This window comes from Dryobates pubescens, chromosome Z (genome assembly GCF_014839835.1).
Source record: "Dryobates pubescens isolate bDryPub1 chromosome Z, bDryPub1.pri, whole genome shotgun sequence".
NCBI lineage: Eukaryota > Metazoa > Chordata > Aves > Piciformes > Picidae > Dryobates > Dryobates pubescens.
Genome location: NC_071657.1, coordinates 74,715,698 through 74,741,497, shown reverse-complemented (window position 1 = coordinate 74,741,497; position 25,800 = coordinate 74,715,698). Strand labels below are relative to the sequence as shown.

The following is a 25,800-nucleotide window of genomic DNA, read 5'->3' as shown; positions in this document are numbered from 1 at the left end:
CCTCTTGAACACTTCCAGGGATGGGGACTCCACCACCTCCCTGGGCAGCACATTCCAATAGCCAATTACTCTTTCTGGGAAGAACTTTCTCCTCACCTTGAGCCTAAACTTCCCCTGGCACAGCTTGAGACTGTGTCCTCTCATTCTGGTGCTGGTTGCCTGGTAGAAGAGGCCAACCTCCACCTGTTGACAACCTTCTTTTAGGTAGTTGTAGACAGCAATAAGGTCTCCCCTGAGGCTCCTCTTCTCCAGGCTAAACAACCCCAGCTCCCTCAGCCTCTCCTCACAGGGCTGTGCTCCAGACCTCTCCCCAGCCTCATTGCCCTTCTCTGGACACATTCAATAGTCTCAATGTCCTTCTTAAACTGAGGAGCCCAGAACTGGACGCAGGATTCAAGATGTGGCCTAAGAAGTGCTGAGTACAGGGGCACAGTGAGTTCCCTGCTCCTGCTGGCCACACTGTTCCTGATGCAGGCCAGGATGCCATTGGCTTTCTTGTCCACCTGGGCACACTGCTGGCTCGTGTTCAGCCAGCTGTCAATCAGTACCCCCAGGTCCCTTTCTGCCTGGCTGCTCCCCAGCCACTCTGACCCCAGCCTGCAGCACTGCATGGGGTTGCTGTGGCCAAAGTGCAGCAACTACATTTTTAACTCAAACTTGTCCCACTTGTGTTCATGCAATACTTGTGATACCTTTCCTTTGCCTTATTAAATTACAGCCCCTCAAGTCTTAGTCAGTGTTTTGATGTCTCATTCAATACAGATACACAGTGCACCCACAAGCTGTTATTGCCTCTCAGCTACAGAATAGTAACAATTGAACCAAATTGTTACATTTGCTAACACAAATGTAAATTATTTCCCATCACACCTTAAGTTTTGGTAGGTCTAGAAGTGGGAAAGGTCTTTATTAAGCAGGTAGAGCCCAGGAAAATTCACCTGTATCTTACATTTAATTTGTATTTTCTTATCAGGATTACACAGCAGTGATAGCTTATTCCAGAAGATGTTTAATTCAAAAATAGGAATGTGCTGAACAATTTCACATAGAATTGTAGAATCATGGAATTGTTAGGGTTGGAAAGGACGTCAAAGATCATTTAGTTCCAACCCCCCTGCCATGGCCAGGGACACCTCACACTAGATCAGGTTGCTAAAAGCCACATCCAGACTGGCCTTAAAAACCTCTAGGGATGGAGCTTCTACCACCTCCTTGGGCAACCTGTTCCAGTGTCTCACCACCCTGTAAGAGTCTACTCCTGGTGTGACTCAACAAAGATAAAATCACTTGCTGCTTGCCCAGACAGTACCAATCCTGGATGCAAATCACCTTGCATCGTGATAACACTGGACTGCAGCTGGACTACAACAATAGCCCAAGGACCCAGCCATCACAAGATCATTCCTAGCTATCAGATACCCCCAGGAAGGGAAGGTGATGAGTCCACCTGTCTCCTGATGTGTGATAAGTGGGTAGGCAGGGAGATGGAGAGGAAGGAGGCGGAGGCCCCCCCCCCGCCCCATCCAGACCACTGTCCAAACTCACATGAATACACAAAAAGACTTCCTGGGGAACGATATCTGGATACTTATGATTTCCTGGCTCCTGAATTCCTGAGGGACAATGCTTGGACACATACCTAAGGACTAAAAACTGTATAAAAGACTTGACCACTACTGGCTCAGTGGGAAGAAAACCGCAATGGAAGGAAGAAAAACGCAGAGTGAAAAACGCTGAAGGAGGACCATGCTGCTGAGAAGGAAGGAAGCAGACTGAATCCTCTCTCTGTGTCCTAAGTCCCACTTGCTGCCACTCATGGAGCAGACCCATGCTGCCCAGAGGGACCTCATCTATTTTCCAGCCAAAGCCTCGGCACCTTTTCTCTACAAACCCAGCATCTTTCCTCCACAGACTCAAACTGTCTTGGGGTGGGTGAGGGGTGTGGTAATATGATTCCTTTCCTCTTCTCTCTCTCTTTTCTCTCTCCCTCTCTATCTTCTCCCTCTCCCCTTCTTATTTCCATTTTCTCTATGTAATAAATAGTCTAGCTGTTGATATTTTGGCCTCGTTTGTGCCTATTAATTTCACAACACGGGAATATTCAAAAGAACTAGTCTCTTTCCCTCTCCGAGACACACCCTCATGGTGAAGAACTTCTTCCTAACATCCAATCTGAATCTATTTTATTTTTTTCCATTCCCCCAAGTCCTATCACTACCTGCCACCCTAAAAAGTTCCTCACCACCTTTCTTGTAGCCCCCCTTAAGAGGGACACAACAAGGTCTCCTCAGATCCTTCTCTTCTCCAGACTGAACCCCAACTCCCTCAGTCTGTCCTCACAGCAGAGGAGCTCCAGCCCTCTGATCATCCTTGTGGCCCTTCTCTGGATATGTTCATCCAGATCCTTCCCATAACAGGGCTCCAGAACTGGGCACAGTACTCCAGGTGGGGTCACACCAGAGTGGAGTAGAGGGGAAGAATCATCTCCCTTGACCTGCTGGCTATGTTTCTCTTGATGTGATTGGCTTTCTGGGCTGCAAATGCACACTGGTGGCTCATGTTGAGTTTCTCATCCTCCAGCACCCCTAAGACCTTTTCTTCAGGGCTCCTCTCAAGCCAGTCACTGCCCAGCCTATATTGGTGCTTGAGATTGCCCCAACCCAGATGAAGGATCAGGCATTTTGATGTTGTTGAACCTCACAAGGATGGCTTGGGCCCAGCTCTCCAGCTTGTCAAGGTCCCTCTGGATGGCAGAGGGACATAATTTACTATTATATGATTTTTTTTATGAAGGAAAAAAAAACGTTAGAAACTTCTAAGACAATTTTTCGCTGGTGGTACATTGGACAATGTCTAACACAATTTTCTGTAGATTAAGACTCACAAAACTGTACCGTTCAACTGAAAAAAATTCATTTGTACCCTGCACTACCACAAAAATAAAACAGACACCGATTTACAAGCTTTCCCTTTAAAACAAGGCAGTTTTGTTTGTTTTTACAAAAATCAGGCAGTTGTGTAGTACACACTGGAACATGACAAAATATGTGAAAGAATCCCTTTTTCCCTAAGACTGTGGCAGTACCAACATTCTTTAGCCTTGTGTTTCTGTAGTCAAGTCAAAACCCCTTCTAATTTGAAGCATTTACATTTGAAAAGAGACTTTCACTCCAGTTGTTTTTACAGGAAAGGTTTCAGTGACATAAGTTGAGGTTTGTTTGTTTGAGGTTTTCATTAAGCAATGCAAGATGGAATTCCAAACACAATGTGTACAGCAATTGTACAGGAATGTTGAAGCAAACCTTATTCTTGTAATACCTGGAATTTATATATTCCTTTTTGGTAAGACTAAGCTGTTAAAATGTTTCTGACACAAAAAGAGGAGAGTTATTAAACATCAAATGATTACATTTACCTGTAGAATTCAAAAGGAAGACATAAAATGTTTCATCAGTTTCAGGAGTATCATCATCATTGATATACACAGATAAGTTCTGCTCTCTTTCTCCAACATCAAACACAATGACACTGCTCCTTCCACTGGGAACAAAGTCTCCCTCTTCAGCTGTAGCATCCCCATTAACAGTAATATACTCAACAGAAACAGCAACATCAGCAGATCCATTCCTCAGGACTGTGAAGTTTGCAGCACTTCCCTCTTTTACACTCACCGTCAGAGGTTCTGAAAATACACAAGCAACAAATCTATCTGAGTTCACACCTCAGCTCCCTGCATCTGGCCTATATTGTTAATCCTCCCCAAGAGCATGCTTCTCCTCAAGTGAAACAAGGCAAATGTTGTAAAGGCATGGAAATAATTCAGGTACAAGAGAGCACTGAAGCACTTAGCCACCTAACCAATCCCAGTATCACCAAAGAGAGCAATGAAATAAAATAAGGGAAGGTTATAAAGGAAGCAACTAGAAATTCAACACAATAAAAACAAGGTTTTCACACTGGCTTCACTGGGATTAGGATTTCTCAATGATCTGGTCTGTCAGTAAAATCTGTTTGAGGTACTACATGTATTCTACATTTTAAACCAATAATAACTAACCTGCAAAATAAATGGGATCATCATTCCTTGAAATCTGTAAAATTGCACTTGTTATATTGCCCAGCCTGGCTCCACCAGTAGCATTGAATAAACTGATAATGAAAACTTCCATCTCTTCAGGTATCTGAAAGGATGGCAAAATTAATTTCTTGCATACAAAGCAAAGAAGATAGTAAAATGAATACTTGAGTGGGTTAACAAACCAGAGACTTCTCAGTGTTGTTTTTTGTTTATTGATACTTCACTGTGTCAAGAGGGATGGCAAATGATGGCTCATAGAACAGAAAATCAAAAATCACAGAAATCATCGTTCTAAAATCCTTGTAAATAACTCCTCTCATCTTCACTGTTGTAAAGATGAGTTAAAAGCTATCTTTGTTTTTACAGGCCTATTTATTAATTAGTAGTTATTCTCAGTCTTTCTTAAAATACTGCAAATACATCAGCATTAAAGGTAAAAAAATATCAAAACCAGGGGTTTATTCAAATGGCTGTTTCTATAATTTAACCACATCTCAATTTCTAACTGTTCTATTTCTCTTTCTTCAATTTCTACTCTCAATTTCTAGCTGTTTCTGTTTATAGGTATACACCTACATTTTGTCCCATACACTCACAAAAAAAAAAAGTACTTCAAAAACATTTACCTCATCTGGTAGTGAATAAATGGTGATATTTTTTGAAAATTCCAGATTATCAAAGAAAATAATCCCTTGTTCTGGATAGATGTCATTGGTACAGGCTGGGTCAACAACCCAAGACACACTAACATTGCCATAGTTTCCTCGGTTTCTTATCACCCTGTAATCAGCTGAAAAAAAGCAAGCATACACAATCAGCTGGGACCTTTACAACACCACTAGTCAAAAAGTAAAAGGGTCAGTAATGCTGAAACAAAGTAAAAAGAGAGAGGAAATAATTAGCAAATACACTTCTGGCAAAACTAACACTATAGGAAGAGACTACAAGAAAGGTCACACAAAGACAGACCATTATCGCAGTTCAAACTTGTTCAAATGTGTTATTTCTTTGGCCTGTAAATGCACTTGATAACTGAAAAGAGATAGATAAATTGAAGACAACCATATGAAGATTCAATTCTGTTCTCCTCTCACACAACATCCTATCCTTCATCTTCCACAAGCAGAGCTACTGCCTCCAGGTTGTTACATTTTGCACACAGCTCAACACTTCTCTATAGCATATTCTCCAGCCATTTATTTACTGGCTTGATCCTCCACTTCAGTTTCATAGGATCACCAGGTCACAGGACGTTAGGGGTTGGAAGGTACCTCCACAGGTCATTGAGTCCAACCCCCCTGCCAGAGCAGAACCACACAATCTAGTACAGGTCACATAGGAAAGCATCCAGACAGGGGTTGAAAATCTCCAGAGAAGGAGACTCCACAACCTCTATGGGGAGCCCGTTCAGGTGTTTTGTGACCCACTGCTCATCATGCTGGCCATACACCACTGTGGAAACTCCAGAGTGGAGACTTGAGTCAAACACTGATCTCAGCTCCCTATGTTTAAGAGAGACAAGAACTACTGCAGAAAATTCAGCAGAGGCTACAAAGGTGCTGAGAGGACAGGATCATCTTTGTGAGGAGGAAAGGCTGAGAGCCCTGGGGCTGTTTGGCCTAGAGAAGAGCAGCCTGAGAAGGGATCTTACCAATGCCCATCAACACCTAAAGGGTGGGGGTCAAGAGGATGGGGCCAGACTCTTCTCAGTGGTGCCCAGTGGCAATGAATGAAAACTGGAACCCAAGAGGTTCCATCTTAATAGGAGAAACTTCTTTACAGTGAGGGTGATGGAGTCCTAAAACAGGATGCCCAGAGAGGTTGTGGAGTCTCCTTCTTTGGGGACATTCCAAACCCTCCTGGACATTGTGATCTTGAGCAACCTGCTGTGAGTGACCCTGCTTTGGCATGGGGGTTGGACTAGATGATCCACAGAGGTCCAACTCCTACCATTATATGATTGTCCTAGAAAGAAGAAACAGAGAAAAGCAGCCATGCAGGGGCAGAAAGATAAAGCAGCAACTATTTAAAAAGAATTACCAGCGTAGATGAGTTCTCCTTTACTTTCCTTTATTGTCACTGATAGTTCATCAGGTAGAAACTGAATGACACCATGTGGATCATCATTCTTCAAAATGGTTATATTGACCCTTGTGGCACTCCCCAGCTTGCCTGGCATTTCAGTGTACCCACTGAGTACTACAGAATATATCTCATCCAGCTAGAAGAGGGAAACTCAGTCAGAATAAAAAAATCATTCAGTATTCATATCCAAAATAAGCAAGCAAACATGCAGAGTCCCTTGGCAGGCAGAAAGAGGTAACAAAATCAGACAAAATGGAATCACACACCCTTTCTATATGCACAATGTGTTTGTAGACTGCCATCAGAACAAATAAATAATTAGAAATTTCTAACTTTGATAGGACCATTTTCTCAAAACATATAGCATTACGTTAGGCAAGGACTTGTTCTTGTGTACTTAACACAGAAGCACATCAATCCTCTGGTACAAATGTATCTGTAATGCTCCCTGAAAGGTGCATTTTACATAAGATTTATTAACTTTCTGGCTTTGTAGAAGGTAAAGCAAAGATTTTAAACCCAGTGACAGTAATTACAAATAATGTATTACAGCTTGGTTTATTAATCTAACTGGTTTTGTACCTCATATATTTCTTGAAAAAAGCTCACAGGTAATTAAAGGAACTTCAAGGAACATTAAGACAAGTATTGCATCTAATTTATCTATCTGGCAAACACAGAGAACTGAGGGAAACTGGCAGAGGATTACTAGAAAACAAATCCCTGCTATCCCTGCTCATGGAAGCAGGGGATGGAACTAGATGATCTTTAAGGTCCCTTCTAACCTAAAACATTCTAAGATTATATGAAACAAGAAGTGCTTCCTCACAGAGAGATCATTAAACAATGGCACTCCAGAATACAGAATGCCATGGATGCTAATGAATTCACAGTATCACAGTATCACAGTATAACTAAGGTTGGAAGAGATCTCGAGGATCATCGAGTCCAGCCTGTCTCCACAGACCTCATGACTAGACCATGGCACCAAGTGCCATGTCCAATCCCCTCTTGAACACCTCCAGGGATAGTGACTCCACCACCTCCCTGGGCAGCCCATCCCAATGATGAACGACTCACTCGGTGAAGAACTTTCTCCTCACCTCGAGTCTAAACCTTCCCTGGTGCAGCTTGAGACTGTGTCCCCTTGTTCTGGTGCTGGTTGCCTGGGAGAAGACACCAACCCCTTCCTGGTTACAACCACCTTTCAGGTAGTTGTAGAGGGCAATGAGGTCACCCCTGATCCTTCTCTTCTCCAGGCTAAACAATCCCAGCTCCCTCAGCCTCTCCTCATAGGCTCAAGGCCTCTCCCCAGCCTTGTTGCCCTTCTCTGGACACGTTCAAGTGTCTTGATGTCCTTCTTAAACTGAGGGGCCCAGAACTGGACACAGGACTCAAGGTGCAGCCTAACCAATGCAGAGTACAGGGGCAAAATGACCTCCCTGCTCCTGCTGGCCACACTATTCCTAATACAGGCCAGGATGCCGTTGGCCCTCTTGGCCATCTGGGCACACTGCTGGCTCATGTTTAGGCAGCTGTCAATCAGCAACCCCAGGTCCCTCTCTGTTTGGCAGCTCTCCAGCCACTCTGACCCCAGCCTGTAGCTCTGCATGGGGTTGCCGTGGCCAAAGTGCAGCACCCGGCACTTGGACTTGTTTAATGCCATGCCATTGGACTCTGCCCATCTGTCCAGTCGGTCGAGGTCCCTCTGCAGAGCCTTTTGACCCTCTAACTGACCAACAGCTGCTCCTAACTTGGTGTCATCTGCAAACTTGCTGATGACTGACTCAACCCCCTCATCCAGATCATCAATGAAGATGTTAAAGAGGATGGGGCCCAGCACTGATCCCTGGGGGACGCCACTGGTGACTGGCTGGATGTGGCACCATTCACCACCACTCTCTGGGCTTGGCCCTCCAGCCAGTTCCTAACCCAGCACAGAATGTTGCGGTCCCAGCCACGAGCTGACAGCTTAGCCAGCAGTTTACTGTGGGGGATGGTGTCAAAGGCCTTGCTGAAGTCCAGGTAGACCACATCCACAGGCCTCCCCACATCCACCAGACGGGTCACCTGATCATAGAAGGAGATCAGGTTGGAGAGGCAGGACCTGCCCTTCCTAAATCCATGCTGGCTGGACCTGAGCCCTTGGCCATACTTCAGGTGCTCAGTTATTGCTGCCAGGATAACCTGCTCCATCACTTTCCCTGTAAGTATAACTGTTTCAATCCACATGGAAAAACCTACTGAGGAGTATTAAATCCAAAGACACCTTTTAATTATTTCTGTTCTGGAAGCTGGGAAGACATTCTGGAGAAAAGCCATTGCGTACTTATTCTGCTCCTGCATAGTTCCCTGTATTTTAATAAATGACAAAGTAATATGTCTGTGATCACAATTTGAAGAGAGAAAAAATATTAATTTTCACCTCTGGAATCTCATCCATCCTTGTCAGAAGAGTAAGTATGATTTCTCTTTCACCAGGCTTGAATTCCAGAACTCCAGTGCTTCCATAAAACTCATTATTGTCTCTTGGTTCTACAGTGTAGAGCAGAAACTGCCTGACAAGGCTTCCTCTACTGCGAACAATCTGCAGTTCAACAGACTCTCCTTCCTGTAAAAAGAAAAACAGAACAGAAAACCCATTTATTGTCTAGCACTCTGGTGAAACTAAGTTGACTGTAATAATTAAAAGAAATTACTCAAATAGCTACCTTGATACTGTAGGGACCTCTGGAAGAGGGAGAAAATTCAAACACTCCTCCAGGATCATCATTTTCCAGAATAGTAATTTCACGAGTAGTAAACCCATATTTCAGTATTTGATTTTCCACACTGACCCTGAGAAGGAAGGCAAGAGGGAGGTTTTGAATGACAATTCTGTTTGGAAAGTAAATCCATACCTACATGAAGTGCATCAGGAGACTGACGAATTTTATGAACAAATTATGGAAACAACTACCTGCCAAGACTAAATAAAAGAAGCTGAGAACAACAATGTGGTTTATCCATTTGGAAAAACCTCCTGCTTCTGAAGTTTTGGGGTTTGTTTTTTTTTCTGATTAGTTTTCATAACTGGTCATTCTGGATATTGTTAGTCACACATGCAGACAACACACACGAAGATAAACAGACTCATGCATTAAAACATTAGAGTTACATTCAAGTATTACTTTGTACTTGGAATGTAATGCAGAGAACAATCCAAAATCTCACAAATAAACAGAAATGACATTGAGGAATGCACATTCTTGCCCTTTTCTGCAAAATTTACTGTTGTCAAGAGGAAGAGACTTACCCCAGTGGATTTCATCCTCATCTCTGTGTTAATTTGCCTTCTGTAATATGTATGCACTACCTGTAGGGCCCCAGTCTAACTCTAATAAGTGTTGGACCTACTGTAGATAGCTCAGACTCATGCCCTTTCTCCTCCTTTACTCACAAACCTGTTCCCTAAATATCTATGTATGGTGAACATAGTCAAATAGAGCTGCCTTGGTGGAAGATTTGTCTCCCTGGCCTAGAGCTACATGGTATCTTAACTCTTTCTCATGAACATGAATAGGCCATATCACAGAACAGTAGCACTGCACGTTTCTTGCACTTATTTCCTCAGATGTGGCAATTTTCAATGACATGATTTTCTACTGGTACTTGGAACTGGGCACATTGAGACTGTGACTGTGGAAATACACATTGACATTGGCTATATGAGTGCCTGTGTTGCTGCTTCATGTTTATGTAAGGACCAAGTGGGATCAGGTGGCCAAGAAGGCCAACAGCATCCTGGCTTGTATCAGCAATTGTGTGGCCAGCAGGACCAGGGCAAGGATCATCCCCAGTTATTTGGCACAGTTTTATGTCAGCTGGAGTTGTTCAGTCTGGAGAAGAGGAGGCTGAGGGGAGACCTCATTGCTCTCTACAATTTCCTCAATGGCAATGGAGGACAGAGGGAGGTGGGGGTTGGTCTCTTTTCCCAAGAAACAAGTAAAAGGACAAGACAAAAACAGCCTCATATTGTGTCAGGGAAGGTTCAGGTTGGACATGAGGAATAATTTCTTCCCTCAAAGGGTTGTCAGGCCCTGAATAGGGAGGGCACTGTCCCTGGAGAGATTTGAAAGCCATGTAGATGTGGTGCTGAGGGTCATGGTTTAGTGGCTACCTGGCAGTGCTGAGTGAATGGTTGTACTTGATGATCTTAAGGGTCTCTTCCAACCAAAACAAATCTAATCTGCAATTAAAAATGCCAGAAGAACTGATACTAAAGGATGCATCACAAACGCACCTTCAGACTGATGGTTTGGATACAGCTTATTACTTGGTGTTTTATATGTTTAGACTCCTGTGCATCTTCCATGTTTCTTGGAAGAAAATGCCAACAAACTCTTGGCCCAACATATTATAAATATTTCTTATGGTTTCTTTGTCCTACAATCCAGACTTCATGAAACACTATTTCATGTAGGAAGAAATGTGATCTATTACACCCAATATTTGAAATCAGTTTCAGAATTGTTTCCACAAACACTTCATAAACAACTGGAATACCCCCCACACACACAAAAAAACCAAACCAAAAAACATGTCTTGTAGCAAAGTCTACAGGGAGGATACAAGACATAAATCAGGAACTATCTACCTAAAAGAGTAACATACCATGTTTATTGCACACACAAAAAAATCTATCTGCAGATACAGTAACTTTTATAAACTTAACTAAATGTAGATTATTCAAAACCAAGATAACTGCTCATCTTTGACCACAAAGCCTGTTCAGTCACTTAGTTAGGGCAAATGGTATTTCTGTCAGTTTAAAACAACTAATCCATTTTTACATCAAATGCTCAAGTATCAAACAGTGAGCCATGCATTCATAACTTTCATCATTCATAGATCCTAAAGAAAGAAACGCCTTCAAACCACAACCCCATGCCATCAAACCAAACACCAAAGGGCAAGCATGCATTGTCTGTAGAGATGTAGAAGACGTGATTCCTGAGAGGGAAAGAAATTATAAAGACAGATTCTGTCCAAACCAATCTCTTGTATAACAAAGCATTGATTCACTGAAGACAAACCACAGTTCACTGCACTTACCCGAAGTACACCACAAACCTCTCTGTCTCTACCCTGTCAACACAGAAAGAATGAAAGAAAGAGAAGGGATGGGGGAAGGAATGGAAGTGCCACTTGCTAGGGTTTCAATAGCACTAATAAATAATAATAATAATAACAACAATAACAACAACAACAACAACAATAATAATAATAATCCCAATCAAAGAGCACAAAGCTTTCTTTTTTTTTTTTTTCCAAACACTTACAAAGTTCACTTTATGGGAACTCTACTTGCTTGGAATTTTCCTGCTGACAAATGCCAGCAAGTGGGTAGACCCCACTCAGGAGAAATGACCCCATGACCAATTCAGTATGTCAAGAATCATTCATGATATACCCTCCCAAACCACCCTCCAAGAGCTCAGTTACTACCAACTTTTGTGCCTGCTCACAACTACATCAGCAGCCAGTACTGTGAACAGCCCTTCATTTAAAAAAAAAAATCAAGATCTGCATGCCTTCATGGTATGTTATTTCATCAATCTGCCAAAGCCATGCTGAAACCAGATAAACACAGTGGGAGTTGTAACAGTCACATATGAAAAACTATTCTGGAACAAAATTGCATCAAATTTTATTTTGGGAAAATTTTGAGTTAGCCATGTTACCAAATTAAAAACACCACTACAAAAATATAACAAACTCAAAACAAACAAACCGCACCAAACACACACAACCAACCAAACCACAAAAATAAGAGTATTTACTCCTCATTGGTTCTGTTTTGGCCAAGCCCTTATGATAAAACTACCTCATAAAGTCAGATGAAAGGGAAGTATTATTCTGCAATGGCAATTAAGTATTTTGACCTTTTTTTTCACCTTAAAATAAGTACATATTAAATAAAGAAACACGGATCTTCTACCAAAACAGATTAACACAGCATTTAGAAAGTTAAATTCTGACTTCACTAATCTCAAAAAGAACTCAAGAGTTCAACAGAGTCCAACAGGAGATCTGAGTTGATAGACATTTCTCATTCATTTACAGAGAGGGTAGTTTTTAAATACTGTGCATTGAGACATTCTTCCTTCAGAAACATAAGCAGAAGCATTCCATAAGCATCAAAGTCAAAATACAATGAAAAGGTGAAGGAGAAAATTCCGGAGTTAGTAATGCTGAAATGTAATTATGTCATTAAGCTGTTAGTAATATAATTTACAACAGAGAATAGAAATGAACCATTATGTCAAGTGAGTTTTAGATACACAGGCACAAGCTTAAGTAGTTAAAACATAACATTCATCAGAAAGTGAAAGAGCACACCGGAAATAAAATCCCTTTCAGGTTCATGAAGTTACGCTGCAGGAGTCCTAACACAGCTCAGACCAGAAACACTGTTAAGACGAACTGAGGACTAGTGCTGCAAGTGAATATTGTATTGTAATGTTCAATATTGTAATGTTCAACAGCTGCACTGTAGAAATGCAGTGGGTAGTGGAAATGAAATTCACGAGGTACCATGAGGTGTGCATCTTGAGCATCTCCAGGTGTCATTTCAAAGGACTGAGAGGACTGGCAATACTCTACTACTTTTAAACCCTCACAGTATAACTCAGATCAGAATATAGATAACTCCTAGGTCAGAAAGCAACTAGTCAGGTTCGGCTCATCCACAGCTAAAGAAACTCATTGTGAGACATCCTTCTCCATCCAAGTCCCATTGTCCACACTAGGGTCACTTGATTGATTGACTGACTGACAGAAAATATCACATTTTGTCTGCATGACTGAACAGATTGCTGTCACTGCTTTAAAATAATAAATGTTGGTCACTATTCAAATAGGATTACAAGGGTCTATGCAAAAATGGATTGGAGGTATCCAGGCTTAGGCCTACAACTCTTGAGCAACCACCTTTGTACACAAGAGCTAGAACAAACTAGAACCCAGGAGTTTTCACCTAAATATACAGAAAAATGTCTTCGGTGTAAGAGTGCTGGAGCCCTGGAGCAGGCTGCCCAGAGAGGTTGTGGAGTCTCCTTCTCTGGAGCGATTCCAAACCCACCTGGACACTGTGGTCACAGGCAAGCTGCTGTGGGTGCCCCTGCTTTAGCAGGGTGCTTGGACTGGATGATCTCCTGAGGTCTCTTGCAAGCCCTGACATTCTGTAATTGTGTGTTTAAACTCTGAGACGCACATACATAAATTCTCCTGCCATCTCTGGACCAGGAAGACCTCCTGACTTTACCCTGGATTTTACATCCTTGTCTGGTGACTGCCTGACCTCAGTGACCATAATCCAGCCTAAACCTGATGAGTGTTTCTGGCTTGACCTGCCCCACCACTGTGACCTTGCCTGATGTCCTGCATTCCAGGTTGCAGCTCCAGCCTGCTCTTCCCTTTCACCTGGGGCAGTGGAATGGGTGCCTGCCCAACCCATCATCAGGCTCTACTCTTGGCTCTACACCATGACAAAGGTCAAAGGCCACCAGCCATCACCTCTTGCTACATGACCTAGTGATTACAATGTTCTGTTCAGGTATAGTCCCTTCAGTCCAAACTGCCACAGAGTGCAAAGGATCAGCTTCACCCTGTTTCACTCTTGATGATATGGGAAACCACCTCCTTAGGCACTCCTGTAACAGCACTATGGAAACAGAACAAAAATGGCACTTCAGAACTTCCAAAATCCATGGCTTGTCCTGGCAAAGGCATTCAGAACTAATGCTGAAAGTTAAAAGAGCTATAAAAAAAACCCCAAACAAAAACAAACTTCCCATTTGACAAATCTCATGTGAAAAAGTTCATTATTAGGATTTTTTTTTCTTTTTTAAAAGCTTAATTATTATATATCAAGAGCTACAGATCAGATAGGGCAACTAACAGAAGCCTATTTTGAAACACATAGCACTACAAAATTGCAGAAGGAAGATTCTTGACCCAGTTTAAAGTAACATGGCAGTTTCAATGTGTTTATGAGCTGAATGTAACTGCAAATAAAATAATAACTATTTTTAGTGTGGTCAAATTTGGTATCTTCTCACCAAGAATTGGAATATGTAGAAAAAGAGTATTTTGAAAGGCACCTGCAAAGCTGAATTTCAACTCTGAGTCTGTATTGCTGTTACTATACTAAACATGCAACTAAAAAACTTGCTTTTTCTCTGAAAAGGTGGATTTGGGTTGCTTCTGGAATGTTACTTAATTTGCTTCCTAGATTTGCAATCAGTGTTCACTCCTTCAATTTCTTCAGGATTACCTACTAATTTAATTAGTGGCAGGACCTAGCTTTAAGAACAGTATTAAAGGAGGATTTGCCACATTATAAATTCCTCAGTGCTTCTCATCAGAGGGAACACCTTATCTACAGTTTTAATCCATTAATTATTTGATTTTGGAGGCTACTTTAATTTTTATTACTCATAGCAGGAGATGGCTTTTTTATTGTTAAAAGTAATAAAAGCCAGCTGTAGGTGTCCAGCTACACTCATTTAAACATTCTACTAATATTTTCAAATCACTTTTTCCCCAATGGAACAAAGCTTGATCAAATCCTTGAACAAAAAGGAGTTCACACTGAAAGAGTTAATTCATATAGTATCACACAGAAAAAAACCCAAAAACTAACTAAGAAAGATAATTTCAAAACCAACACTAGCCACAGGAAATCACTAAGTTAGTGCAGACAACAACCCTCGACACATAAAACATTACTCCAGCCCTGAATTAAGCACCATAGATAGTATGCAGTGCATTAAATGGGCCTTCTATGATTTGTGACCTTTTTGTCACAGACTAATCTCTTCAAACACAAAAATGTTTAAAAATAGAATATAACAGAATAGAATAAACCAGGTTGGAAGAGACCTTCAAGATCATCACGTCCAACCTATCAACTAATCCAACACCACAGCCCATCAAGTCTCCTCCTGAACACCTCCAGTGATGGTGACTCCACCACCTCCCCAGGCAGCCCATTCCAATGGGCAATCACTCCCTCTGTGTAGAAATTCTTCCTAACATGCAGCCTAAACATCCCTGGTGCGCCTGAGGCTGTGTCCTCTTGTTCTGGAACTGGCTGCCTGGGAGAAGAGACCAATATCCATCTGTCTACAACCTCCCTTCAGGTAGTTGTAGAGAGCAATAAGGTCACCTCTGAGTCTCCTCTTCTCCAGGCTAAGCAACCCCAACTCCCTCAGCCTGTCCTCATAGGGCTTGTGTTCCATTCCCCTCACCAACTTTGTTGCCCTTCTCTGGACTCGTTCCAGCAAGTCAACATCCTTCCTAAACTGAGGGGCCCAGAACTGGACACAGGATTCGAGGTGCGGCCTAACCAGTGCAGTGTACAGGGGCAGAATGACCTCCCTGGTCCTGCTGGCCACACTGTTCCTGATGCAGGCCAGGATGCCATTGGCCCTCTTGGCTGCCTGGGCACACTGCAGGCTCATGTTCAGCCTACCATCGACCAGTAAATCAACCAGTACCATCAACCAATAGCAGTAAATGTTTAAAAAGTTCCATTTGCATCTTCAAAAGTCAAAAAATAATCTATTTTCTATATTTACCTAAGACAGAATTTCAGCCTGTGGAATCTTGTATCTCTTCACAGACATCACTAGAACTGTAAAAATTCCCACGTTAGATTGCTTCCGTTAATTACATTAGTAAATGAGATTCAGGCCAAAACATGCATCCATGAATCTGTTCTGGCATCCTAAATTATATGTGTCATGACTCAAAAAAGAAATTGAGCATAAGGCCTATTTAAACAGTCATCTGTTCATGGATTATCACCCTCACAAATTAAAATCCATTTATTTGTACATTGCTGTTCTCCAGATCCTAAAGTCCACAACTTCTCACTTTCAGCACCACCAAGAAGACCAAGTCCTTTCCTTTCTCACATAGCTTTTACTACAGACATATGGTTTTATTTATGTTTGGTCTCAATTCATGCCTGTTCAGACATAGGCAGACATTCAGTCTGAGACTGCTCCTGCAGAAAAAAATATATTAATAGAATAGAATAGAATAGAGTAGAGTAGAGTGGAGTAGAGTAGAGTAGAGTAGAGTAGAATAGAATAGAATAGAATAGAATAGACCAGGTTGGAAGAGACCTTCAAGATCATCGCATCCAACCCATCAACCAATCCAACCCACCTAAACAAATAAACCATGGCACCAAGCACCCCATCAAGTCTCCTCCTGAACACCTACAGTGATGGTGACTCCACCACCTCCCCAAGCAGCCCATTCCAATGGGCAATCACTCTCTCTGTATAGAACTTCTTCCTCACATCCAGCCTAAACCTCCCCTGGTGCAGCCTGAGACTGTGTCATGAAGAAGCTTCAGCAGGTACAGGACTGTCTTGCTCATCTGTCCTCTTTGGAAACCTGTCCTTCTTGACATTCATTGGCCTCCATTTTGTGGATAAAATTCACAGTTATTTTCAGCATTTATTGTCTAGGGACAGAAGTCAGAAAGCAAAGAAGGACAATACTATTTTTAACATATTTTAAAGTTTCTTTAATGTGTTTTTTGTTGGTTGTCTTTTTGTTTCTTTGTTGTTTTTTATTGTGATGGGTGCGACCAAATCTTGTTTACAATCTAAACTGCCCTAACAACACTGCCGAGTTGTAAATAATACATCCTTGTGAGAACTAATTCTTTTTATTATTTTATCCATGCTATTACTAATTGAAGTAAATAGAATGCTTACGAATCTATTTCTATGCCTATAGTTTCATTAAGCTTCTTACAAGCTCCGTTTCCCTACTGACTTGTGCTACAATTTATAGAACAGTACAAGCACATGAACAGCACAGTGCAGCTTTGTTTTCACGCTCATTCACTGCTGCTGCGAGCTGCTGGCTGCCAGCCTTGGAAACTGAAGTCTTCTGTTCCTCCAGAAAATACACACCATGCAGAAAGCAACACCACAAGCTTACACACATAACCCTGCCAGTATCCTTCAACCCTGATTTGGAGAGTCATCTCCAGCACTGAAAGGATGATCTTTGCAGTCATTACATTCTTGGCTTCTGCTAATGTTAAAGTTGCCAAATGTTACTCATGGCCTTAAGGGACACTATCTGGATCTAGAGAAAAGTTCAGATTTTACCTCCTCTTCATTTTCTTCTTTTTCCACACCACCTGTTCCTTACCTCACTGTCTGACCTTGCCAGGTGTGGGAAAGCTGCTTACTGCTCGAACACTTTTCGCTAGCCACTTCATGATCAGCAGAACCTGATAGTCCCACCACACACAGTAAAAGCAGAACAGCGGTTACTTTTGTTCAGCTGCCATCATTTCCAAGGCACAGCCTAGGGTTAATACTCAGCACAAGCAGCAATAAAGCTGTAGCTAACCACATGTGCAAAGCGGTCAGAACTTCATCACAAAATCACAGAACAATAGGGGTTGGAAAGAACTCGATCATCTAGTCCAACCCCCCTGCCAGAGCAGGTTCACCCAGGGCAGGCTGCACTGGTGGGTTTTTAACGACTCCAGAGATGGAGACTCCACCACCTCTCTGGGCAACACGTTACAATGCCCCTGCACCCCCAAAGTCAAGAATTTCCTCCTCATGTTTAGATGGAACTTCCTATGCTCAAGTTTGTGCCCTTTACATCTTGTGCTGTTACTAGGCATCACTGATAAAAAGACTGGCTCCATCCTGACACCCATCCTTTAAGTATTTATAAGCACTTATGAGATTCTCCCTCAGTCTTCTCTCCTCTAGGCTCAAAAGCCCCAAGTCCCTCACCCTTTCTTTCTAAGAGAGATGTTCTAATCCCCTAATCATCCTCCTAGCCTTTTGCTGCATCCTTTCAAGCAGTTCCTGGCCCTTCTTGAATTGGGGACTCCAGCACTGGACCCAGTTTTCAGATGAGACCTCACCACGGCAGAGAGGGAGGATAACTTCCTTGACCAGCTTGCCACACACTCTCCTTGATGAACCCAAAGATGCCACTGGCCTTCTTGGCCACAAGGGCTGGCTCAGAGTCATTGTGTTGTCCACCAGCACACACAGAGCTGATTTCCTGTACCCTAGGTGCAGGACCCTACACCTCTGCCCAACTTTGCAGCCTGTCCAGATCACTCTGGATAGCAGTACAGTATTCTGGAGTTTCGGCCACCCCTCCCAGCTTTGTACTATCAGCAAACTTGCTCTAATCCTTCATCCCGGTCCTTGATGAATATATTAGTAGTTGTTTGAGCTAATCCCTGGATTAGATACTAATTATGAATAGGAAAATTCCAGAGACTTCTGAGTAGAAGATAAATAATATAAGGGGATACAGAATAATAACGATAAGCTAATAAAATTCCATTGGTGTATTGAAAACCTTCATCTTGCAGCATAGGTTGTTCTTTTTGCTGCTGGCTCTTTTGCTGCTGGCACTGCTTCTGGGATGTGGGTTGTGCTATCCTCACTTCTGACCTTGGTAGCTTTTCTATTTGTCTTCTGTAAAGGTACAGGGGCAGGGGGTGGCTGAGCTAGCGTGTGGTGGCATAGCTTTCTGGGGGTCTTTTGTCCCCAGGAGGGGACAAGAAGATGAATCAAAGGTACAGGGGAGTCCTGTGCTGTTGTTAAGCTCTCTCTATATGTGGAAATACACTCTGTACATGTTTATTGCCTTTTATACTGTTAATTTAGTTTCTTTTGTAAACACAATTCTGAAGAAATAAGTTACTGGGGGGATCTAATTCAGCCCATAATAATGTTGAACAAGACTGGACCTAGTACCAACCCCTAGGTAACACCAATTGTTACAGACCTTCAGCTAGATGCTGCCACTGACGACAACCCTCTGAGCTTTCTCTTACAGCCAGTTTTCAATTCACTATCCACTCATCTAACAAACATTTCCAAAGCCTTCCTATGAGAATGCTGTGGGAGATGGTGTCAAAAGTTTTGCTGAAGTCAAGGTAGAAAACACCTACTGCCCTCCTATCATCTAGCCATCCAGTTATGCCCTCATACAAGCCTGTCAAGACTACCCAGACATCTGTCTTCCTCTCTTTTTCACAACCTTCCACTTCCATTTCTGGACACTTCATACAACTCCTTCACAACTTTGGTCCCTATTTCTAATCTCAGTTTCTCACCCTCTACACCACTCTCATGAGACCCCATCTGGAGTGCTTTGGGAACATGTCCACAGAAGGGCCACAAGGATGATCAGAGGCCTATGAAGACAGAGGGAGGGTGTTGAGGTTGTTCAATTTGGAGAAGGGTCTGAGGAGACCTTATTGTGGCCTTCCAGTATCTGAAAGGGGCTACAGGAAAGCTGGGGAGGGACTTTTTAGGATATCAGGTAGTGATAGGACTAGGGGGAGTGGATCTAAACTAGAGGAGGGGAGATTTAGATTAGACATTCGGAAGAAGTTCTTCACCATAAGGGTGGTGAGACATTGGAACAGGCTGCCCAGGGAGGTGGTAGAAGCCTCATCCCTGGAGGTTTTTAAGGCCAGGCTCGATGTGGCTCTGAGCAACCTGCTCTGGTGTGAGGTGTCCCTGGCCATGGCAGGGGGGTTGGAACTGGATGATCCTTGAGGTCCCTTCCAACCCTGACAATTCTATGATTCTACGATTCCCATATCATGCCAGAGACTCTAAAGAATTGCTTGAGACAAACCACTTCCATTGACAGGGAAGAAAGCAGAGAACTACTTGTAATAGTCTATTATTTTTCTTTTCTTTTGGTTTTCTTCTTTAACAGAACTGTCTTTTCAACACTATGAGCAGCCAAGGTAAAATGAAGTAACTCATTCTGCATTAGATGCATCCATCAGCTAGCTTTTACAGAAGCAGGCCAATCCTGCAATGGAGTAACACCTTTCCTGTGAGACCTAATGATGTTCAAAAAACAGCCTTTCCAAAATAGCTTGAGGAGCTGTTTGCTGACTTGCCTAGTAATCACCATGGACACCTGATGCTGCAGCCCCCAAGAGCTAATTTGCACTTTCTGCACAGGACAAGAATATCTCTGCATTTGGTAAGGATTGTGTAAGTAGTAGATGTTCAACATGTATGTTGCAGCTGTCAGAATGCTGTATTTCCAGAAAAAATGGGAAAATGTACCTGAGACTAAGAGGAGGTAGTAGAAGAAGTGGTGTTTTTTCTGAACTACATATGCATTTGAATTGCTGGAAGCTGGACAGGAGACAGCAAATATACTCCTGGATAACAACAAGTAGTTACTCCTGAGGTCTCTTCCAACCTTAATTATCCTATAATCCTGATTTCCTGCAGAAGGGACACCACAATTGTGCTTTAGAAACACCAGTGCTCTCTTTGTAGCCAGAGTGTGTGGTAATGGTCACAATGGGCTATTTTGGAAGCCAGGAGTTGTGAGGGAAGCATCTAATCGGCAAAAGCAAACTATACTGAATATGTAGATAACACAAAGAAAACTCTGAACAGCACCCTAGCTATAAATCTTTTCCTGAGAGAAACACAATTGTGTATCGCTTTCTATTTTTCACTAGAGTTTTTCCCTGTATCTCACAAAACAATAATAAAAAATACATTGCCACCAAGAGCTATAGCTAAAGATTAAATCTGAACAGATTTTCTCAACATCACACATTATTTTCATCAAAATATAAACAAATTAAAGTAATTAGATAATAAATACAACACAGTTGCTTACACTGATCTCTAGTCAATGAATGTATACACAGTCAGAACCAAAGATCTAATATTCCTTCAGGCACTTATCAATACAATTCAGGCAATGCCTCCTAATTAACACTGCAGTAATGTTTTTGCATATAAAGTGAGTATTAAAACTGGTACATAGGAACAGAGTTAGGCTACAATACCTGTCCAAAGTTAACAGCACAGTTTCATTCATTTCGGGTATATCATCAGCTTTAATAGTAATGTTGATTGTAGTATCGCTTTGCCCAGACAAGAAAACAACGGAGCCATTAAAAGGACTGATGTCATCCTGTGTTACTGCCTTCTGATTGAGACCTGAGGGTTTCAAACTCCAAAAGACAGTTGCCTGACCATCAGTCCCATCTCGATGCAGTGCAATGGAAACCTAGGAAACACATGAGTCTGTTGTGACTTGTAAAACTAGATGCAAAACCAATTATCCCCATGAAGATTACTGCGTCAATATGAGCCTCAGAGTGCTCAGCTTGGTTTTTTTCACTCATACCTACGTAAAAAATATTAAATCAGAGATGGTATAACAAAAAAAAATTATACTGAATCTTATCTTTTTAATCACTTATCAATTATACACTTAGACAGTAGAGATGACAGATTAGCATCACAAATTACAAAGCAACCATAAACACAAAAGACTTCCGTGACTGATTTAGTCAGTGTCTAGCTCAACAAGACACAACCTAGATTTTAAATGTAACTATCATAATTTTACTCTGTTACAGTACAGTGCCAACCTGTACTCTGCTTAATTAGCAGTTTTAACCTGAGAAGAAGAAATTACTTGTCTGAGTCTGGATTTTGGGGACAATTTCAGTGAAGAAAGCTAGGAGGGAAAGAAAAAATGTATGATAAAAACACCTTTAAAAGGATTTTTTTTTCCAGTGCTTTTTAAAATGCATCTTCAGGTTGTCAGAAACCTAAAAACTGTAATTTTTGGAAAACATACCCAGTTAGCCAAATTCTACATTCACAGGTTAAGCCAGCTGTAAGATATGTAGACATTTACATGAAATTTAGGAGCGTTACCAGTACTACTTTACATCACTGATGTTGTATTTGGTGAGATGATCATAGGATCACAGGATGTTAGGGGTTGGAAGGGACCTTTGAAGATCATCAAGTCCAACCTCTCTGCCAGAGCAGGACCATAGAATCTAGCACAGGTCACACAGGAACACATCCAGATGGGTCTTGAAAGTCTCCAGAGAAGGAGACTCCACAACCTCTCTGAGCAGCCTGTTCCAGTGCTCTGTGACCCTCACAGTGAAGAAGTTCCTGCTCGTGTTGAGGTGGAACCTCCTGTGTTCGAGTTTATATCCATTACCCCTTGTCCTATCACAGGGTGCAATGGAGAAGAACCTGTCCCCTCCCTCTTGACACTCACCCCTTAGATATTTATAAACATTTATTAAATCCCCTCTCAGTCTTCTTCTCCAGACTAAAAAGCCCCAGAGCTCTCAGTCTCTCCCAACAGGCTACATGGTCCAGTCTTTTAATCATCCTCATAGCTCTCCACTGGATGTCTGCAGCATCTTCTTTTTCCCATGTCAGCATCAAAGCTTAAACGGTTTTAGATGCTTGCAGAGAAGGGAAAGATCAACCTCTTTCTTGTGATAATGACTAACATATTATTTCAGACTTTATTTTTGCACTACCTTCCCCCCCACCCCTTTTTTTTTTTTTAAAGCAGAGGGATATTTAGGATCACGCAGAACTCAGAGTGAGGTTTATCCTCACATTAACTTTCAAATGTTACACTAAACATAGCAAGCTTTATGTTCTCCTAGTACATATTCTATGTTAAAGAAAAAATACAAAAATGTTGACTTACCACTGTAGCAGGGGAATCTTCTGGCTCAGAAAGAATAATTGGAAGGTTGCTAGTAAAGCCTATTTCTCCATTTGCAATATCTGGAGTAATCCTCAGAGAAATATTTCGAATCTCACCTAATCTAGGACTCAGAGGTGGGACTAGAGGAATTCTATTCACCAGCTCAACTTTTTCCAGCTGTATGAAAAAGTAAGAAAAGAAAAATAGAAATAAGAAACCTTAGCACCAAGTCAGAACAATTCTGACATTTCAGAGTAAATTTCATATGCAGGGAGCAATGTATCTCCTGAACAAATTTCTCTTAGTAGAAGTGCCAAAGAAATGGATATTGATAAGATTTGTCAGTAGCATGGTATCCCTGTAGACAAATCATGTTTGTGGACACAGTTAAGTCTATATAAAGGGAGAAAGAACCTTACAGACTGGCCAATTCTCTGCTACATCTATGAATCACAACAGCATTGATTTGACAAGTGGGCCAAGCTACTGTCCTAACTCCATTTTCTGTGCCATGCATTGATCAAATCTGCTGGAGACACTGGAACTATAATGATTTACAACCTGTGATGAAGCCAAAGATGATTCAATCTTCTTTCCCCTCTCATAGAACTTAAGGACTTCTCTATTTATAGTAACTAATCCATTAGAAAGTGCATTTAAAACTGCAAACCGGTGCAGTATTTCAAAACTGTAGTCTCACCATATTTCTGATGGTTTATTTATACTAAGAACTAGGAAAACATTTACATTGAGTGGGACATGTTACTCACTAAACACAGCAGCACTGACAGCAGCAGGGAAAGCAGGACTGGCCTGTTTGAATATTTCCTTCAAAGGTAATTTATGCCATGATTCTGTCAACATGAATCATTATAATAAGTATTTCCATAACTGATTTGCATATACTTCTGCAAACTTTGCACTGCTGTATGAACCACACAATAGCAACTACCTTTTAGCTCCCACTGGACGACTCGGTGGTTGCTAGGAGTTATCAGATCTTGTCATTTAGTAAGGTTTTACTGGAGCACGGGAAAGTGGCCTTATTTAAATCCATATACTGATCACGAATCATCATTTAAACTGATGATTTTTAAAAGCACTTTACTTCTTAGCACATTAATCTATATAGAACACATGGGCTGTATCATACTTTGTTCTACCGTTGCTTGAGTAACACACAAAAACATTCATGAAGCGTTTGTTTGATGATAGATGGAAATGTTTTATTCATTCATATTGTATTCAGTAATTGATTCTGAACCACACCAGCTAGTTATTGAGTCAGAGGAACAGATGGTGGGATTGTTTGTTTCACTTCTTTTCTAAGCTTTCTTTTGGAGCAGACCCTGATCATGCGATTAACAGTGTGCAGGTGGATCACGGTGTGCTTGTTGGCTCAGTAAAGTTTCTGAAATACTACACAACTGAAAAATTTCACAGTGCTCAGTGCTTCTTATCCTGTACAGTAACTTTGAGATTGTAACTTTGAGATTAAAGTATTAACTGATGAAGAATCAAGGGAATATGTTTGTGAGTTCGGTGTTTCTTTTTAAAGCGTATCAAGAAAAAAGAATGCATTGTGAGTTGAGTAATCATGTCCATCAGTTTATTAAATTAGTTGCACCTCAGACTACAGCTGGTTATTTAATTGAAGATGTCACTGAAGAATGTTAATCTCACTTTTCCAGTTCCTCCATCTATTCTCTAGCTGTGTTTAAGCTTCACTTCCTCCTCCACTCCTACGATTTCTGAGCTGATGCTTTATTGTGCCCAGTACAAGCTCTGCATAATCTTCTCATTCTAAACATGTTCACTGAGATTATCATTTATTCACAATGTAGAGGGATTGTCATAGTGATAAATAGGGGTATTTTTCTTCCTTCTCTAAATGAATTATTTGTGCTGGAAAGCCCCTCTGATTTTGGTTATTCAAACAAAAAGATTTTTATGGTTCATGGAGAAAGTACAGAACATTCACCCCCCGCCTCCCTGGAATCCTCAGTTTGAAAAGCCAGGCAAAGTGCCTGCAGTCTGAAATACTTATGTGTGTCTCGTCCTTAGTTCTCTTTATTTATAATGCATCATTTAAAAGAGGCTTGGAACTGCCTATTTCGATTCTTCTGTAGATCTTTCAGATCTCTTGCAGATGTAAAACACACTAACCTATTGTAATACTCCAGAATGCAATCCTTATCTGGCTGTGAATGCAAAAAAAAAATAATTTGCATACTAGTAAAACCAATTATGTAGTTCTGGCAGCATTTTGTTGGTTTGGTTTGTTTATCTGGTTTTGTTTGTTGGTGGGGTGTTTTTCTTTGGTTTGGTTTGGGGGTTTTTGTTTGCTGGTTTGTGGGTCTTATTAAGTGAATGTGTGTAGGAGGAGGTGGAGTGAGAAAGTCCTTTCAAGGTCCCAGGTAATTAAATCATTGTCAGTAGACCATTAATTTATAGACAAAATCTGGTGAATCTAACATCAAGATCATCTGAAAACTTTAAAGACATCTGACTTAAAGTGGAAAGATCACAAAGAAACTCTCCTCCAGTGGGACCACACTTGGAGTACTATGTCCAGCTACGGGACCAGCACAAGAGAGACATGGACCTGCTGGAGCAGGTCCAGAGGACAGCCACAAAGATGACCACAGAATTGCAGCACCTCCCCTATGGGGACAGGCTGAAAGAATTGGGGCTGTTTATCCTGGGGAAGAGAAGGCTCCAGGGCGACCTTAGAGCTACATTTCAGTATCTGAAAGAGACCTACAGGAAGGCTGGGAAAGGACTGTAGGACAACAGGCAGTGGTTTGAAACTGGAACAGAGTAGATTTAGGCTGGAGGAAGGTCTTTATTATGAGAGTGATAAAATGCTGGAAGAGGTTGCCCAGGGATGTGGGTGAGGCCTCATCCCTATAGACATGCAAGATCAGACTTACGTGGCCCTAGGCAGTCTGATATAATTGGAGGTGTCCCTGCAGACTGCAGAGGGTTGGACAAGATGAACTTTGAAGGCCCATTCCAACCCAATGCAACCTGTAAATATGTGAATTAAGAAATGCCTC

The 25,800-nt window shown here is 41.7% G+C and overlaps 1 protein-coding gene across 1 annotated transcript in view; it reads right to left on the bottom strand.

Annotated features, from left to right (window-relative positions):
- The window catches only part of ADGRV1 (adhesion G protein-coupled receptor V1), a 394,890-nt gene that overhangs the window by 342,436 nt on the left and 26,654 nt on the right, over positions 1–25,800 (bottom strand). Inside the window, exons 10-17 of the mRNA XM_054177896.1 lie at positions 22,742–22,918; positions 21,054–21,277; positions 8,875–9,001; positions 8,589–8,774; positions 6,119–6,299; positions 4,705–4,868; positions 4,058–4,181; positions 3,416–3,682 (exon numbers count right to left, since the gene is read on the bottom strand). Of these exons, the coding sequence (XP_054033871.1) occupies positions 3,416–3,682; positions 4,058–4,181; positions 4,705–4,868; positions 6,119–6,299; positions 8,589–8,774; positions 8,875–9,001; positions 21,054–21,277; positions 22,742–22,918 (1,450 nt within the window). The remainder of the gene's footprint in view (positions 1–3,415; positions 3,683–4,057; positions 4,182–4,704; positions 4,869–6,118; positions 6,300–8,588; positions 8,775–8,874; positions 9,002–21,053; positions 21,278–22,741; positions 22,919–25,800) is intronic.